Consider the following 16,861-nt stretch of genomic DNA (forward strand, 5'->3'; position numbering starts at 1 on the left):
GGGCAGATGGTGGATGGATCATGGAAGGGGCAGAGATAGAGGGCAGATGTGGATGGAAGGTGCAGGGAGAGAGGGCAGACATTGGATGGAGGGAACAGCAGAGAGGGCAGACACTGGATGGCAGAGATAGACCGAAGACAGATGCTGGATGGAAGGAAGACAGTGAAAAGAAGATGAGGAAAGCAGAAACCAGAGACAACAAACTGTAAATAAAATATATATTTTTATTTTTTTGCTTTAGGATAAAGTAGTATTGTAGATGTGTTAATAAATGTTTATAACAGAACGTGTAAACAAGGTAATCTTTTTATTGGACTAATTTTAATACATTTTGGCTAACTTTCGGAGAACAAAAACCCCCTTCCTCAGGTCAGGCTAGGATACTGTAACAGTACTATACTATATTGACCTGAGGAAGGATGTTTTGGCCTCAGAAAGCTAAATCTATTAGTCCAATAAAATGGTATTATTTTATTTTTCTATATTTGTTTTATTTCTATTTGTTAATTTGTAAAGTGTTGATTGGTATTTGTTAGGTTTTTTTTCAAATTTACATCTGCTGTCTTTATATTTTGCACAGTACTAGGGGACATTTTCTGTTTCTGTGGTGTTACATTGTATGCAGAGTCTGGCATCTTGGGGTTTCAGTTTAATTTTTGTCTAAATAGAAAGTTTAAATATTACTACTTATTCTATAGTGGATTAGGGTGTATCTGTGTTTGTGAAAAAAGACATGGCTTTCAGTTGGCATTGACTGTGCAGGATTGACGATCTGTACTATTCTGTCTGGTTTCATTTTACAATAGGTGAATTGATGTTCTAGTGCTCACTGTAGTGTTTTAAAGATGTTTTTCCTTTTCTTCGTGTGATTCGTAGAAATGACTGCTTATGGTTTGGTAGAATTGCTCTATAGGTCCTGAGTGTTTTGTATTCTCGGCATACCTTTTGGAGGGGGTGTTAAAAAATGACCGGGAGGGAGGGAGGGGGGGCCTTGGAGCTCAGAGGGAGGGGTGGCCGGCCCTGGAGCTAGGGTGGTGGTGGAGCTAGGGTGGGCGGAGCAAGGATGGGGGGAGGGCTAGGGTGGGGGCCCCATCAAATTGGTCTGCATAGGGCCCCGCACTTGCTAAGACCGGCCCTGGGCCAGGGCCCACCTATTAGGGCTTAGACCTAAACAGTAGCACAAGTTTAGCGGTAGCTAGTGGGGAATCCCAAGCCTCCGCCAGTAGAAGACTTCCACCTAATGGTAACAAAAACACTACTCTCAAACGCTAACCGGAACCTGCGCAGGCTCAGTTTTTAGTGCATGTCTTTGTAGACTGCCAAGGCGAAAGAAGCATTTTCCTGCCAGCTTAGGTATTTTTTGGTGGTGGGTGATTGGTAGGGTGGGTGGCGGGAGAACACTTGGTGCTCACCCACTTGTTGCATAGGCCCACCCACAATCTGTTGTCTGGCTACGCCTCTGCACTATTCACCTTTATCTTATACCCCCTTTTTCCAGAACGTCCTTTCAATTGAAAGAGCCTGCCTCTTCTGCATATATGCAATGGAGGTATTTAAATACCGCTATCATATCTCTCCATTTCTGCCTTCTTCTACAGTATGGAGAAAAGACGGCTAAGGGGAAATATGATAGAGGTCTATAAAATAATTAGTAGAGTGGAACAGGTAGACATTAATCGCATGTTTACTCTTTCCAAAAATGCTAGGACTAGGGGGGCACGCAATGAAGTACAAGTAGTAAATTTAAAATGATTCAGAGAAAATATTTCTTCATTGAACGTGTAATTAAACTCTGGAATTCGCTGCCAGAGAATGTAGTAAAAACAGCTTAGGCAGGGTATAAAAAAGGATAGCTTCCTAAAGGAAAAGTCCATAAGTCATTATTAAAATGGACTTGGGGAACATCCACTGCTCATTTCTAGGATGAGCCTCATAAAATGTATTGTACTGTTTGGGGATCTTGCCAGGTACTTGTAGCCTGGACTGGCTACTGTTAAAAGCAGGATGCTGGGCTTGATGAACCTTCAGTCTGTCCCAGTATGGCAATACTTATGTACAATTAGCACTTCCAGGGCCTAATTTTTGGCCATCACTTTCAGTCTTGTTGGTTGTTGTTCCTTTCTTGTTTCATATTTCTGTTTTATTCTATATTTTCTTTCATATAGCCCTTTGTTGAATGTGTATGAAACAAGATAACCGCTACGAGGCAAAGAAATATGTGGCAAGAGTGACTCCAGAACAGAGGGTCAGATCGTACATCCTGGTGGGGTATGAAACTGTTCACTTTTAAATAATTTGAAGGTGGTCAAAATATTCATAAAGCTCTGATTTCCATAAAGAACAGATGGACAAATTTTAGAATTCTGTTGTACTGTACTTTGGGTTGATCCAGCTTCTAACATGAACTAAGTGTTCCTTCATTGATAGAACACAAAAGATTGAGGAGCTTTTGTGGGGTTGATGCACTAAGCTTGTGTTAATGCTGTGTGCTGACACTTAAAGGGCAATCCTATAATCTAGGTGCCCACATTTACATTCTCCTTGTGTGTGTAAATGTTTACAATACTGGTACATACCACAAAAGTGCCATCAGGACACATAAGCACTATTCTGCAAATATCTGCTTAACTTATATAGCGCGTATTTGCAAGGGAGCATATAGGACATGGACAGGGCTCCCTCTCAACATGCACAATTTACAGAATACTGTAAGTTGCACACATCCCTGCTGCATTTAGGTGCCCATACTTAGACCAGCTCTATGTCTGGGGTAATCATAGGTGCTTAAATGTTAGGTGTGCGGTTAACTGGTTACTCTAGTATTCTGTAATGGAATTGGTACATATCACAATCAGAAAAGGGCTAGGCATATCCTAGGAACTACAGTCATTAAAAATTCATATTAAAACTTAGCATATATATGATACAGGAAAGTTTTCACAGCTTTCATAAAAGACAAATAGTTAACTATTTAATTTCCAGTGGTACTGATCTGCAAATTTTAACTGCCTGGTATGGAAAAGACTATCGGGCATTTTCGAAAGAGAAGGGCACCCATCTTTCGACACAAATCGGGAGATGGGCGTACTTCTCTCAGGGTCGCCCAAATCGGCATAATCGAAAGCCGATTTTGAGCACCCTCAACTGCAGTCCATCATGGGGACGACCAAAGTTCCCTGGGGCATGTTGGCAGCGTACCGAAGGCGGGACGGGGCGTGCTTAAGAGATGGGCGTCCTCAGCCGATAATGGAAAAAAGAAGGGTGTCCCTGACGAGCATTTGGCCGACTTGGTCCATTTTTTTTCACGACCAAGCCTCGAAAAGGTGCCCGAACTGACCAGATGACCACTGGAGGGAATCGGGGATCACCTCCTCTTACCCAGTGGTCACCAACCCCCTCCCACCCAAAAAACAAAATTAAAAAACATTTTTTTCCAAACTCTATGCCAGCCTCAAATGTCATACCCAGCTCCATCACAGCAGTATGCAGGTCTCTGGAGCAGTTTTTAGTGGGTGCAGTGCACTTCAGGCAGGCGGACCCAGGCCCCCCCCCCCCCACCTGTTACACTTGTGCTGGTAAATGTGAGCCCTCCAAACCCACCCGAAACCCACTGTACCCACATGTAGGTGCCCCCTTCATCCCTAAGGGCTATGGTAGTGGTGTACAGTTGTGGGGAGTGGGTTTTGGGGGGCTCAGCACCCAAGGTAAGAGAGCTATGCACCTGGGAGCAATTTCTGAAGTCCACTGCAGTGCCCCCTAGGGTGCATGTGAGGGGGACCAGTGCACTACGAATGCTGGCTCCTCCCACGACCAAAGGGCTTAGATTTGGTCGTTTTTGAGATGGGCATCCTCAGTTTCCATTATCGGCGAAAAACCGAGGTCGCCCATCTCTAAGGTCGACGATCTCAACATTTAGATTTGGGCGTCCCTGACCGTATTATCAAAACGAAAGATGGGCGCCCATCTTGTTCCGATAATACGGGATGCCCCACCTCTTTGCAGGGGCGTCCTCAGAGATGGGCGCCCTAAAGATGGTCGTCCCCGTTCGATTATGCCCCTCCACGTAAACATCTTCTTGAATCTAAGCCCTTTAGGGTTCAGAAAATATAAAAGCAATTGATTGCAAAGAGAACCATTCCCACAGTGATGGGGCATATGTAATAGTCTATACATGTAAAATGGGGCTTTACCATGCAAACTTTTATATACTAACATGCATAATTTAAATATTATCCTAATCTCTATTGGTAACCAACAAAGTTGTACAAACACCAGGAAACTCTATATGTTCATGTACTGAATGTAATAGGATGCTGTGTTTTGTACTGTATGTAATTTTTACGCAGATATTCAGAACATCCTAAATAAATATTGCAGCAATCCAGTTGTGATAACAATACAGCCAGTACCACTAATCTAAACTGAATAAATTGAACATATTTTTGAATCCACTTTCATTTTGTCAAGATCATAAAAGACTTTTAAGCAATAAATTTACCTGTGGTTCCAAACACCGTACTATCTATTATCATCCCGAAAATCTTCAAAGTGCATTCAGAAAAGTAACCATTGCCACCTATTGTGTGAGGTACTATTTCATGGATTTTCCTGTTCTTCCAAAAATAAAGTTTTACTGCCCAATATTCAAAGCAATTAACTCAGCAGGCGAAACTCCTACCCAGTTAAATCGCTTGTGTCAATATTCAGCCACAAGTAACTGAACACTGCTATTGAATATTACCACTAACTGTCCCTACGCTGCTCAGTTAGTGGACAGAGCCTGGGAAGAGCCAGTACTTAACCGGTTAGCAGTGATATTCACACCACTAACAAGTTACCTCCATGGCTAAAGTTAGGTCAGTCCTACCTTTAGCCATGGAGGTATCTGAACATCAGCCTGAATATTGGTCAGTGCCTGGTTAACCTCCAGGTAGTACCAGAGAGGTTCTGGCTCCCAATGTCCTTCCCTCCCCCAGAAGCAATTGCTAGTCCAGGGCTGATCCCCCCCAGACCCCCCCCCCCCAGGCCTACCTTGAAGCTCCCTAGTAGTCTAGGGGGCATACAAGCAGGAGCAATGCCCACTCGCTTCTGCCCGGTGAGGCTTCCTCTTCAGAATGGCACTAAAATCATGGTTGTTTGACAAGTTGCTGGAGTATTTAAATATATGATGTATTTTCTAGTAGTATTCCATTAATTTGATCATAACTTCCCAGGTCTTTTACGATTTAGAAAAGTATTAATAATGTGGTTATTTGAGAAGTTTCTATATTGAGCATTTAAATGTATGATAATTAATTTGATTGTATTTTCCCAGGTATGTCTGGTTTCTTAATATTTGTACACTGCATAGAACTGATATGGTTATTGAGCTTTAAAAGTATTTTTTAGTTTAGTATACCCTAGAGGAAAGGAGAGACAGGTGATATGATACAGACATTCAAATATTTGAAAGGTATTAATCTACAAACGAACCTTTTCCAGAGACGGGGAAGGTGGTAGAAATAGAGGACATGAATTGAAATTGCAGGGGTGCCGACTCAGGAATAATATCAGGATATGGCTCCTGATAACCATTCTTTCTGCCTGCAGTCTGATGTGCCTTCTTCCCTCCTCTCCCCTCCCCTCCCCCCACCTCTCTGAGAACCTGTAGTACAGATGGATTTCCTATCAATCCTCCACACTGTCCAAGCTTGATGGAGAGAGGGTGACATAGATAGAGCAGGCAGCACATCTTCATTCCCTCAACATTACCTGATTCCCCAGCCAGTGTGGAAGTGTCCTGGGTTTCCAGGCCACGGATGTTCTCCTTGGGAAAGAGCCTGTGCACCATGCACTCCAGAGGAGTGAGGTCCACGGTGTCCACATCTGGTGGGTTGGCTCCAGCTTGCACTTCACCTTCCTCTTCAGGTGCCTCCATTTCCTTTTGATGTTCTTCACATCGTGATTGGCGTGGTGGATGGTATTAAGCCTGTGGCATATTGCCATCCATTCTCTCAGCTTGGTTTAACCACATATTGTTTGCCCCTTGAGAGCAAACATATTGTCATGGCGTTCCATTATAATAGATGATGATAAATAAAGACCTGTATGATCCATCTAGTCTCCCCAACAAGATAAACTCATAGCATAATGTATGGTGTGATACTACATATACTTGATCTTGATTTGTCCTTGCCATTTTCAGGGCACAGATAATAGAAGTCTGCCTGGCACTGGCCTTGTTCTCCAACTTCAGAAGTCGTCACTGAAGCCCCACTCCAGCCCATCCAAATCTGTCCAGCCACAATCAGGACACAGACCATAGAAGTCCACCCAGCACTAGCTTTGCTTCCCAGTTACTGGTTTTTCCATTTAATCACCACTAAGCTTGTTTGGTTCCATACTTTCTATACAAGATTCATTTGTGTTTATCCCACGTATTTTTGAATTCCATTACTGTTTTCTTTTCCACCACCTCCCGCGGGAGGGCATTCCGGGTATCTACCACCCCCAGTTCAGCATGGTTTGTGCCTAGGTCTGGAGCACTCAGGTCACTGGTTCGAGTCCTGCTGTGTCTGTCACTTTTTGGCGGCTTTCTTCCCTCCCACCCTTCCCCATCGGCCCATAACCAACCAGTGACTATTCCTGCTTTCAAAGCCATCTGTGACCCTCTCATTGTGCCCTGCAGACCACTCCACTATCCTTTCTCCTTACTCACCTGGCTGTTTTTGATGTCCACAGTGCACCATACACTTTTGTCCTCCTGCAGTATGGGATGTAGAGGCATGCATCATGTGGTGGCATGACAGTGGTAGTCCTCATCACTTGTGGTATACAAGTGCACATGGAGGGATAGGTCTGGAAGACTGCAACAGACTGACAGGTTAGCTAGTGCAAGGTGAGGCCTCTTAGAGGCAGAAGCTGGAACCAGCAGCCAGCACAGGCCTTATCAGGTGGAGGAGGGGGAGTCAGTAGCAACAGATGATTCACAGGAGGGCACTGTGGCAGCAGAGGTATATGGAAGACATCAGCTAGGAACCACCTGCAGGGGAGGAAGAGGACGACAATACTGGTTGAACCCACATATCCCTACCTGGATATGCCAGAAGCCCCTGTAGAGAGGAGCCACAGCTGGCCCATAGGGGTCCCTTCTGCCACAGGTGGCAGGTTGTATGGCTGACCCAACAAACTCTAGCATAAAATGTGCAACTGGCTGACTACCAGTGCCAGAAAACTACAGCTGCTGCATGAAGGTGTGGAAGTTCAGTTGCAGGGGCTCCAAGCTCAAGAGGACTGCCTGCAGTTGCTGTGTAACATGTAGTGGGGTTATAGGCACAATATGTGGCAACAGCTTCTGGGATCTGGCGAAATCTACATGCTTACATAGAGGCCTTGCCGGCACCCTGCCCACCCAGCAGGTGTCTGATCCTCCGCAGCACCACCCTCCATATCAGCGGCAAGTTAAATCAGTGCCCACACCACCAGCCCAGCTTCACAGCAAGCGCCTTCAGCTACAGAGAAGCAAACCGCTATCCAAGCAGCCAGTGTGTCAACCTGAGGTCAGGTCCTTCAGGTCCAAAACACACTGCTTTGCTGGGTGCTGGCTCAGCAGCACCTCAGCTACAGAACAACCAGGTGGCCAGATTTTGAAGGGGTAGCAGCAGCAGCTGCATCGACTAGCAGCTGTGAGGGAAGTGGCAGCTCCACAGGGGGGAGAACTCTGACACTGTGTTTGGTCCTGCACGGCCTGGACCATCCCAAGCCGTACAGGTACAGGTGGGAGAGGGGGAGGATGAGGTAGGGCTGTGAGTCAACTAATTACCATTCTGTTGTGGTGTGTGCTAGGGGGAAGGGGTGGGGTTGCTGGGGGGAGGGCCGGCATGGACCCCCAGCTGTGTGGGTCCCTGGTCAGCTCTTGGGATGGGGGGGGGGGGGGTCATCCGCCTCTTGTTCTGGCTGCTGCTGGCTGTGTGTCCTCTGGCAAGAGTAGTCTTCTGCAGCAGACCATGAATATCCTTGGCTGCCTTTTCAGGGCTGTAGAGAGCTCCCTCCTGGTTGAGACACCTGAATCCGTTTTTTAGCTGGCCAAGGGTGTGCTCAATGATGCTGCAGTATCTAAGAATTCTTAATAAAGCCCCCAGGATTCACACCAAACTGTGCAGTAATTGCACAGTATGTTCTTATGGCTCTTGTTATATTCCTCCTCCACGTCATTTTGGGGATGGATAATGGGAGTCATGAACCAAGTTTGCTGTCACTTGGAGGGAACAGGAATCACTGACATGAGTGTGTATTTGTTTGTTCACCTTGTGGAGTGCGGGTCATGGTGTGGATTCTGGGTGCATCTGAGGGAGGGAGGGGGTTGACGTAAGGGGGGAGGTGGGTATAGGATTTAGAAATCCCAGTACTGCTTACCTAGGAGCCAGCAGCTGGTGATCTCCCCTCAGTCAAACCTGCAGTAGATTCCAGAATGCTTCAGAATATGTGTATTATTATTTTGACATTTATAAGAAAGGCAGTGGTTCGCCCTCTGCTAAAGAAAAACAACCTTGACCAGGACAAACTGAAAGTTACAGACCAGTATCCAACATCCCGTTTCTAGGGAACCTCATAGAACAAACAGTCTGTGTTCAACTTAATGATTGGCTAGAAGAGAGAAACTGGCTAGATCCATGTCAATCTGGATTCAGACCTGGTTATGGAACAGAAACGGTCCTCATATCCCTACTAGATGGTCTTCACAGAAACCGAAACAAGAGATTCGCCTCAATAGTACTGCTAGATTTCTCAGCAGCTTTTGACACTGTGGTCATGATATCTTGCTAGCACGACTGACAGAAACAGGTATCAATAGAACAGTACTTGCCTGTTCGATCCTATCTATCAGACAGGCAACAGTCCATAATGTTTGACAGCAACTCATCACAGGGGCGTAGCCACGGGTGGGCCTGGATGGGCCCAGGTCCACCCACTTTCCCTCCAGGCCCGCCCACGCGCTCGCTCGCTGCCTTTTCTCCGGCGTCCAGCTGCAACGGAATTCTTGTCCTCGCCGGCGCTGCCTCGGTCCCTGCATTTTCTTTGATCGTCGCCGGCAGCGCTGCCATTCACACAGGCAGCTCCGCCCCCCCTCTGCCGCATCCATCCGGCCCTCTCTGATGCACTTTCTGTTACGTAGAGGGCCGGATAGATGCGGCAGAGGGGAGCAGAGCTGCCTGTGTGAATGGCAGCGCTGCCGGTGACAATCGAAGGAAAGAATGCAGGGACCAAAGCTAGAAGAAAATCGCTGCTGCCAGCTGACTCAGAAGGGGCCAAGAGAGGAGCTGGGCGTTCAGTTGTTTGGTGACTAGCGAGTGGGAAAGCTGGTGATGCTGCATATGGGGGGGGGTTGGAAGAAGATAAAATTGTTGGGCTGCTTGGGCATGGGAGTGGAGGGGAGAGAAAGAAAAGAGATGCTACACAGGGGGTGTAGGAGTGAGGAATTGTTAGGGAGGGGAGGGAGAGATGCAGAGGGGTGTAGGAGAGGGAGACATGCATGGGAGAGTAGAAGAAAGGGGATCATTATTGGTATATGGGGGGGAGAGAGAGGGATAATTGCTGGATGTAGGGTAGGGTGGGGAGGGAAGGAGGGAGGGTGAATGACAAAAGAAAGAGAAATGTTGGACCTGGGAGGGAGGGGAGGAAAAGGTACTGCACAGGGAGAGAGGGATGAAGGAGAAATGTTACATGGTGGTGGGAGAGATGCTGCAAGGGGGAAACAGATGTTAGACTTGGATGCAAGGGTGAGAGAGAAGAGGAATAGAGGGAACAATGTTGAACATGAGGGTGGAGGAGGGGGAAGAAGGAGGGAGATGTAGGATCCAGGGTAGAAGACAGTGAGGAGAAATGCTGGAATGCGGGGTGGGAGGGAAGAGGGGGAGAAATGCTGGCCCCTGGGGGAAGGGGCAAGAGGACAGAGAGAAAGGACAGGAAGATGCTAGGAGGGGATAGAGGGTGGAGAGAGGAGAAAGAGGGAGCAGATGCTGGGCTAGAAGGGTTGGAAGGAGGCAGACACTGGGATGGTGGAACCATGTGGAAGACCAAGGGTGGTGGTAAGGAAATGAACGAGAGGATATAGTGATTACGGGGAGTAGATTGAAGATGGAAGGCTGGAGAAGGAATGAGATGGGGAATAGGAGAGCTAGTGGGTGAAAGAAGGAGATGGAAATCTGATAGGTATCTGAAAAGGAAAAGGATTAGATGTCACATCTGTGGCCATGACCACCCTCAGACTTACCTTGTTCCTGGGGGTCAGCTTCCTAGCTGGCTCCTGTTTCTTCTGTCTGTCCTTTCTGAGCTAGCTCTGGCTCTCTGTGCTGGCTGCATCCAGCAGCATGACACTAATTGCCTCACTATACTGCACCTGTGGGTGTTGCCTGGGTTAGCTCTCTCTCTCTCTCTCTGTGTGCTGGCTACTTCCAGCATGACTCTAATTGCTTCACTACACTACACCTGGGGTGGGAAGCCTCTCTGTGTTTCACTGTGCTTTTCTGCCTGCTCTGTGGTTTGTGCCTGAACAGCCTCCGTAGTTACTTAGAGATTGCTGCAGCTGTGTCTCTGGTGTTGAAGGGCGTTATTAATCACTTAGAGACTGCAGCCTTTGCCTTTGCATCGTATAAGGTCCCTGGTATGCTAGAGTGCTCTGTGCACTGCTACATTGTCCAGTTCTGTGTGATTGCCTAGTGTTTGACTAGTTAGCTTGGGCACAGCCTTGCTTGGTAGTCTGTGTACAGCTTTACTAGTTCTTCTGTGTTTGCTCTGTGTGAGTTCCTAGTGTTTGCCTAGTTAGCTTGGGCACTGCTCTGCTTGTTAGCTTGTGTACAGCTTCTAGGTCTCCTGAGTTTAGCCTCTGGTTTTCCCCAGTGGGGTTTCCTTGGTTTCTGGAGCTTCAGCCCCAGTCTTGTCCTTTGCCAGTTCTCCTTGTTACTGGAGCTCCAGCCCTAGTCTTGCTATTGGTTCTGACCCTTGCTTGTACCTATCTACTGCTCTGCTAGCCACCTGCCCAGAGACTCCTGCTTTGATCCTGACCACGCCTGTCTCTGCCTATTGCCTATACTCAGTTATTCTCTGCCAGCCACCTGTCTCTGCCTATTGCCTGTACTCAGATCTTCTCTGCCAGCCACCTGTCTCGGACTTTTGCCAGATCCCGGACATTCCCTGCCTGCCTGTCTCACGTTAGCCTAGGTACCTGGGAGCACTGCTGGATCCTGACTCCGGTTGTTCCTGTTGCTGGTTCCAGTTCTGGTTTTCCTGTAAGCCCTACCGGCTGCTCGAACCTGAGGGCTCAACCCTCTGGGAAAGGCAGCTAAGCGCAGGTGAAGCCTACTCCAGTGTGTTCCGGTCCGGTGTGTTCCAGTCCCAAGTGTTCCAGTGCAGGACTCCAGTCCGGGGTTCCAGTCCAGCCTTGTCTCTTCTCTGCTCCAGAGGTGATCTTGCCTGCCACTGCCGCTCCTCGGCCGTGGTCCAAGGACTCACGTACCCAGGGTTCCCGGGGAAGAAGCCTGACAGAATGCCAAGGTCCTCGAGAACCCGACATTAGAAGATGAAATTTGAGTGGACAGAGAGCAGGAAAGAAAAAAAAAGATAGGAAAGAGCTAAAATGAAACAAACATCAATATGTCAGTGTAGTGAGGGAATGGAATGAGAGTGGAGAAAAGACAAATGAATAGCAGCTGCTTGAAGGAGAATTAACAGAAAGGAAAGTGGAAAATAGAAACTTGAACCAACATAATGGAAAAATAAAATGACCAGACAACAAAGGTAGAAAATACATTTTATTTTGAATTTATTAACTGAAATTTGTTAGCTTGAGAAATGTGCATAGCGGATATCATTTTATTGTGTTCAGTAGAAAAAAAAGAAATACATTTCTGATTTTATTTCTCCACTATAACATGCTGAGGTTACGAGTTCAATTTTTGTCTACATATTTTTATTTCTAATTTGTGATCCCTTGTTCTGTATTTGGTGAGAGTCTGGGCCCTAGCATGTCTAACACTAGTCCTGACCCTTGCTGTAGCTGGTGGGGATCCCTAACCTACATCATCTGAGGACCTCCTCTAAAAGCAGCCAGAACTCCCTTCTACTAAGCTTGGCAGATGGCGGCAACATCCTTGAGCCACCGATAACTAAGCATGCATGGGGTGCCAGCATCGGTGTCTCAAAGCATTGTTGCTACTGCTGCCTGCCAAGCTTGGTAAAAGGGATTTCTGGCTGTCTTTGGAGGAAGTTTTCAGCTGACAGAGCTTGGGGATCTTTATGAGCTAAAGTATATTTTGAATTGGGAGGTGCCGGGGGAGATGTGGAGAGTGCGGGGAGGAAGGGGGCAGGGACAGAGAGAAAATTTTGTGCCCACCCACTTTGGGCTCAGGCCCACCCAAAATTGGCTGTCTGGCTACGCCACTGACTCATCACCACCATGGACACTAACCTGCGGGGTACCACAAGGATCGATTCTATCTACACTTCTTCCCTTGGTTCATTAATCTCATCCCATGGCTTTTCCTACCATCTCGATGCTGATGACTCCCAAATCTACCTTTCTACCCCTGATATCTCACCTTGCATCCAAACCAAAGTTTCAGCGTGCTTGTCTGACATTGCTGTCTGGATGTCTGAATGCCACCTGAAATTAAACATGACCAAAACCGAGCTTCTCATTTTTCCCCCCAAACCCACCTCCCCACTCCCCCCGTTTTCTATTTCTGTTGATGGCTCTCTCATTCTCCCTGTCTCCTCAGCTCGAAACCTTGGAGTCATCTTTGACTCTTCTCTCTCCTTCTCTGCTCATATCCAGCAGATCACCAAGACCTGTCGTTTCTTTCTTTACAACATCCGTAAAATCCGCCCCTTTCTTTCCGAGCACTCTACCAAAACCCTCATCCACACCCTTGTCACCTCTCGTTTAGACTACTGCAATCTGCTTCTTGCTGGCCTCCCACTTAGTCACCTTGCCCCTCTCCATTCGGTTCAAAACTCTGCTGCCCGTCTCGTCTTCCACCAGGGTCGCTTCACTGGCTCCATATCCGTTTTCGCAACCTGTTCAAACTTCTTCTACTAACCTATAAATGTACTCACTCTGCTGTTCCCCAGTATCTCTCCACACTCGTCCTTCCCTACACCCCTTCCTGTGCACTCCACTCCATGGATAAATCCTTCTTATCTGTTCCCTTCTCCACTACTACCAACTCCAGACTTCACGCCTTCTGTCTCGCTGCACCCTAAGCCTGGAATAAACTTCCTGAGCCCCTATGTCTTGCCCAATCCTTGGCCACCTTTAAATCTAGACTGAAAGCCCACCTCTTTAACATTGCTTTTGACTCGTAACCACTTGTAACCACTCGCCTCCACCTACCCTCCTCTCCTCCTTCCTGTACACATTAATTGATTTGATTTGCTTACTTAATTTTTTGTCTATTAGATTGTAAGCTCTTTGAGCAGGGACTGTCTTTCTTCTATGTTTGTGCAGCGCTACGTATGCCTTGTAGCGCTATAGAAATGCTAAATAGTAGTAGTACTGTCACCTATTCTGTTCAATATATACCTCAAGCCACTAGCTGAGCTGATTTGGTCAATGGACACTCAGTTCTACATCTGTGCAGATGATGTGCAGATACTCATACCATTGACCCTGATTTACCTACAGCCTTGAATAAACTAATTATCTGTCTAACTTCAATTCAAGAATGGGCTAAACACAACAAACTTTGCCTGAACCCAAGTAAGACCGAGCTTCTCTGGGTCCCTAACACAAGTGGCTACAAACCTGACATCAAAATCCCTTTTGGGAAGTACGAACTCCCCCTCAAATCACAAGTCAGGAACCTTGGAATACAGTTAGATTCAACACTTACTCTGATCCCCCAAATCCAAGCAACTTTCAAGAGCTGCTTCTACTATTTGCAACAGCTACGCTGCCTCTCTCCTTACATCGAGAAGGTAAATCTTATCCCAGTTGTGCATGCCATGATAGCATCAAGACTGGATTACTGCAATGCACTATACAATGATCTCACTACAAAGGGCCTGCACCAGCTCCAGTTGATTCAGAATGCAGCATTAAGACTCATAGAAGGTTGCAAGCGACGTGACCACATTAAACCATTTTTGCTAAATTTAAAACTCTATGTCTGATCTTCAAGGCCCTAAAAGGGAATGGCCCCGTTCCTGAAGAATAGGATGATCCTCCACATACCGCCAAGGACACTAAGGTCCTCCCAAGGGCTATCACTAATGACACCCTCTCCAAAACATATTACACGATATGATACCCACAAGCGAGCCTTTTCCAGAGTAGCCCCCCACTCTTGAATGCACAGATTGAAAGGCTCCGCTTAACACAAGACTATCTCTACTTCAGGAAGCAGGTGAAAGCTTGGCTCCTCAACCAGGCCTTTAATGGAAGAAGTAACTAACTTGTTAGTCTCACTCACACACACAAGGAGTGGCTCGGGCTGCACATACTGCAGCAGGACTTGTTTATCCACTCCTACCCTAGCTGAAATAATATTTAACCATCTCTCTGACCTCATGTGCAACTTTCTTTAAATCATTCACCTTACTTTCTAACTCTTCTTACTCTCTTACCTAACTATATGTTACATCTTTGCTTTACCCTTCACTGTCAATTATAATGTTCTATTATGTATTGTGTTGACATTGTAAGTACTCAGCCTTCTACTCAGCATCAAGGGCTTCTGGATGGACTGGATAGACCGTGCAGGTCTTTTTCTGCCGTCATCTACTATGTTACTATGTTTCATGCTCTAGATAAAAAGGACCTCTGTTAACATATCCATTGGTTGCTGTTCTCATTATATATCGCACAGGATACCAATCTACCTTCTCTTCCTTAAACTTGTTCATCAAGCTTCTCTCACTGTTGGCAGTACCGTATTGGCAGTATAATTCAAGCACTGAATTTCAAATAGTCAGATACATACATTAAATTCCACCCACACAGTAAATCTTAACAGGTTCTCAGTTCTTACCCTAAATCTACACATTAACTACCTACCTCCTATATCCCATAGAACAGGAGTAGGAGAAATAATAGGTAGTTGTGTAACAGGGTACATATTTTATTATCACAAGTACTACAACCTCTACATTTGTAACTATGGTAAAGAAACAAAGAACCCCTAAAGCTACTGCTTTCAGTACAGCTTCTATCACTGTCAAGACCAAACCCTTGGACCAAGACAAGATTCTGGTTTCATGCGATAAATGTACATACATTGAGTCCCTTGTGAAAGAAGTACAAGAACTAAGAGAAGAAGTGGTAAGGCAAAGGAACATCGGGGACAACCAGAAATTTGACCCAGAGACACAGGTCAAAACATTGAGGACTTCCAGCAAAGGGAGAGAAGATCTTGGGCAGACAGAGCACAGCTGGAAGCAGGTTACCAAGTCCCACAAGATCAATCCTCCATCTCCACCTTCTATTCAGCTAAAGAATCGGTTCACAGCCCTGGAGGTAGAAGAGCTAGAAACATCTAAAAAAAAAAAACAGGAGGAAACAATGACCAAAAATGCCATCACAGCCAGACAATTGGCCCAAAGAAAGCGAAAGGTAGTGGTGGTTGGAGATTCATTTCTAAGGGGTACCGAAGTGCCCATCTGCCGGCCAGATATGTTGTCCAGAGAGGTGTGCTGTCTGCCGGGTGCCAAGATTTGCGATATTGTGGAAAGATTGCCTAGACTCATCAAGCCTACGGACCACGCTCCTATGCTACTCATCCATGTTGGCACCCATGATACAGCTAAGTATCCTACTGAACATATCGTACGAGACTTCATGGCTTTGGGTAAGAGGGTGAAGCATCTAGGTGCGCAGGCGGTGTTCTCACCAGTCCTGCCTGTCAAAGGTAAAGGTCGAATGAGAGAAGCTCGCATCTTGGAGATAAATGCGTGACTGCGTGGTTGGTGCCGATGAGAGGGCTTTGGTTTCGTAGACCATGGGATGATTCACGCTGAACTGGCCAAACGCAAGACCCCTCCAGCCTGGTAAGTCACCACGTATTACTCCAGAGTAACAATCGATCTGGTACAATTCTGGAAATGTATATATAACACTAACTGGTCCGAAGATGTTGACTCTCCCCTCTTACTCAAGATCTGGGATGACAAATGCAGGGAGATACTTGACCACATTGCGCCAATGCAGCTCAAAGCTTCTTACAATCGCAGCTGTACTCCCTGGTTCTCTACTGACCTAAAAACCTTAAAAACTAAGACAAGGAGGCTAGAGAGAACATGGCGTAAACAGAAAACTGTTGCGGCGCGCGAAGCCTGGTAAAACAGTCACTTGTATGTTATCAAGCAAGCTAAACGTACATACTTCTCTAAGAAACTGGAGTCTGTGGGAAAAAGACCCCAGAAAATTGAACCAACTCCTTGCATCCTTCCTAGACACTAGCAAGCAGGAAGCTTCCAGTGGAGACCATCCTCAAGCTGACCAGTTAGCAACTCACTTCAATGATAAATTTTAACCCTACGGTTTACTTCAGCAAGTTGTCTATCTGCCGTGGATGACTTCCTCAGCTCATTAGTTCCAACTGCTGACCATTGCCCAGCCGACTGCATTGGACCACCTTTAGTGGTGTCCCGGTTGATACGGTGTCCAAAGCCCTGCGTAAATTCTCTAGCAAACACTGTGGGCTGGATGCTTGTCCCAATCACTTGTTGAAAAGTGCTCCATGCTGCTTTGTAGTCGACTTGACGACCCACCTCAATATCTACTCTCAAAGGGCTTATTCCCACCGGACCATGGACGCATACTTCTCACGCCCATACGCAAAAACACTAAGGTCAAACCTCATGTACTTTCCAATTACCACCCTGTAGC

The 16,861-nt window shown here is 46.5% G+C and overlaps 1 protein-coding gene across 1 annotated transcript in view; it reads left to right on the plus strand.

Annotated features, from left to right (window-relative positions):
• VPS16 (VPS16 core subunit of CORVET and HOPS complexes) overlaps positions 1 to 16,861 on the plus strand; it is a 926,204-nt gene that overhangs the window by 822,484 nt on the left and 86,859 nt on the right. The window contains 2 exon segments of the mRNA XM_030208841.1: positions 2,166 to 2,175; positions 2,178 to 2,268. Coding sequence (XP_030064701.1) covers positions 2,166 to 2,175; positions 2,178 to 2,268 — 101 coding nt within the window.

Source organism: Microcaecilia unicolor, chromosome 7 (assembly GCF_901765095.1).
Source record: "Microcaecilia unicolor chromosome 7, aMicUni1.1, whole genome shotgun sequence".
NCBI classification, from domain to species: domain Eukaryota; kingdom Metazoa; phylum Chordata; class Amphibia; order Gymnophiona; family Siphonopidae; genus Microcaecilia; species Microcaecilia unicolor.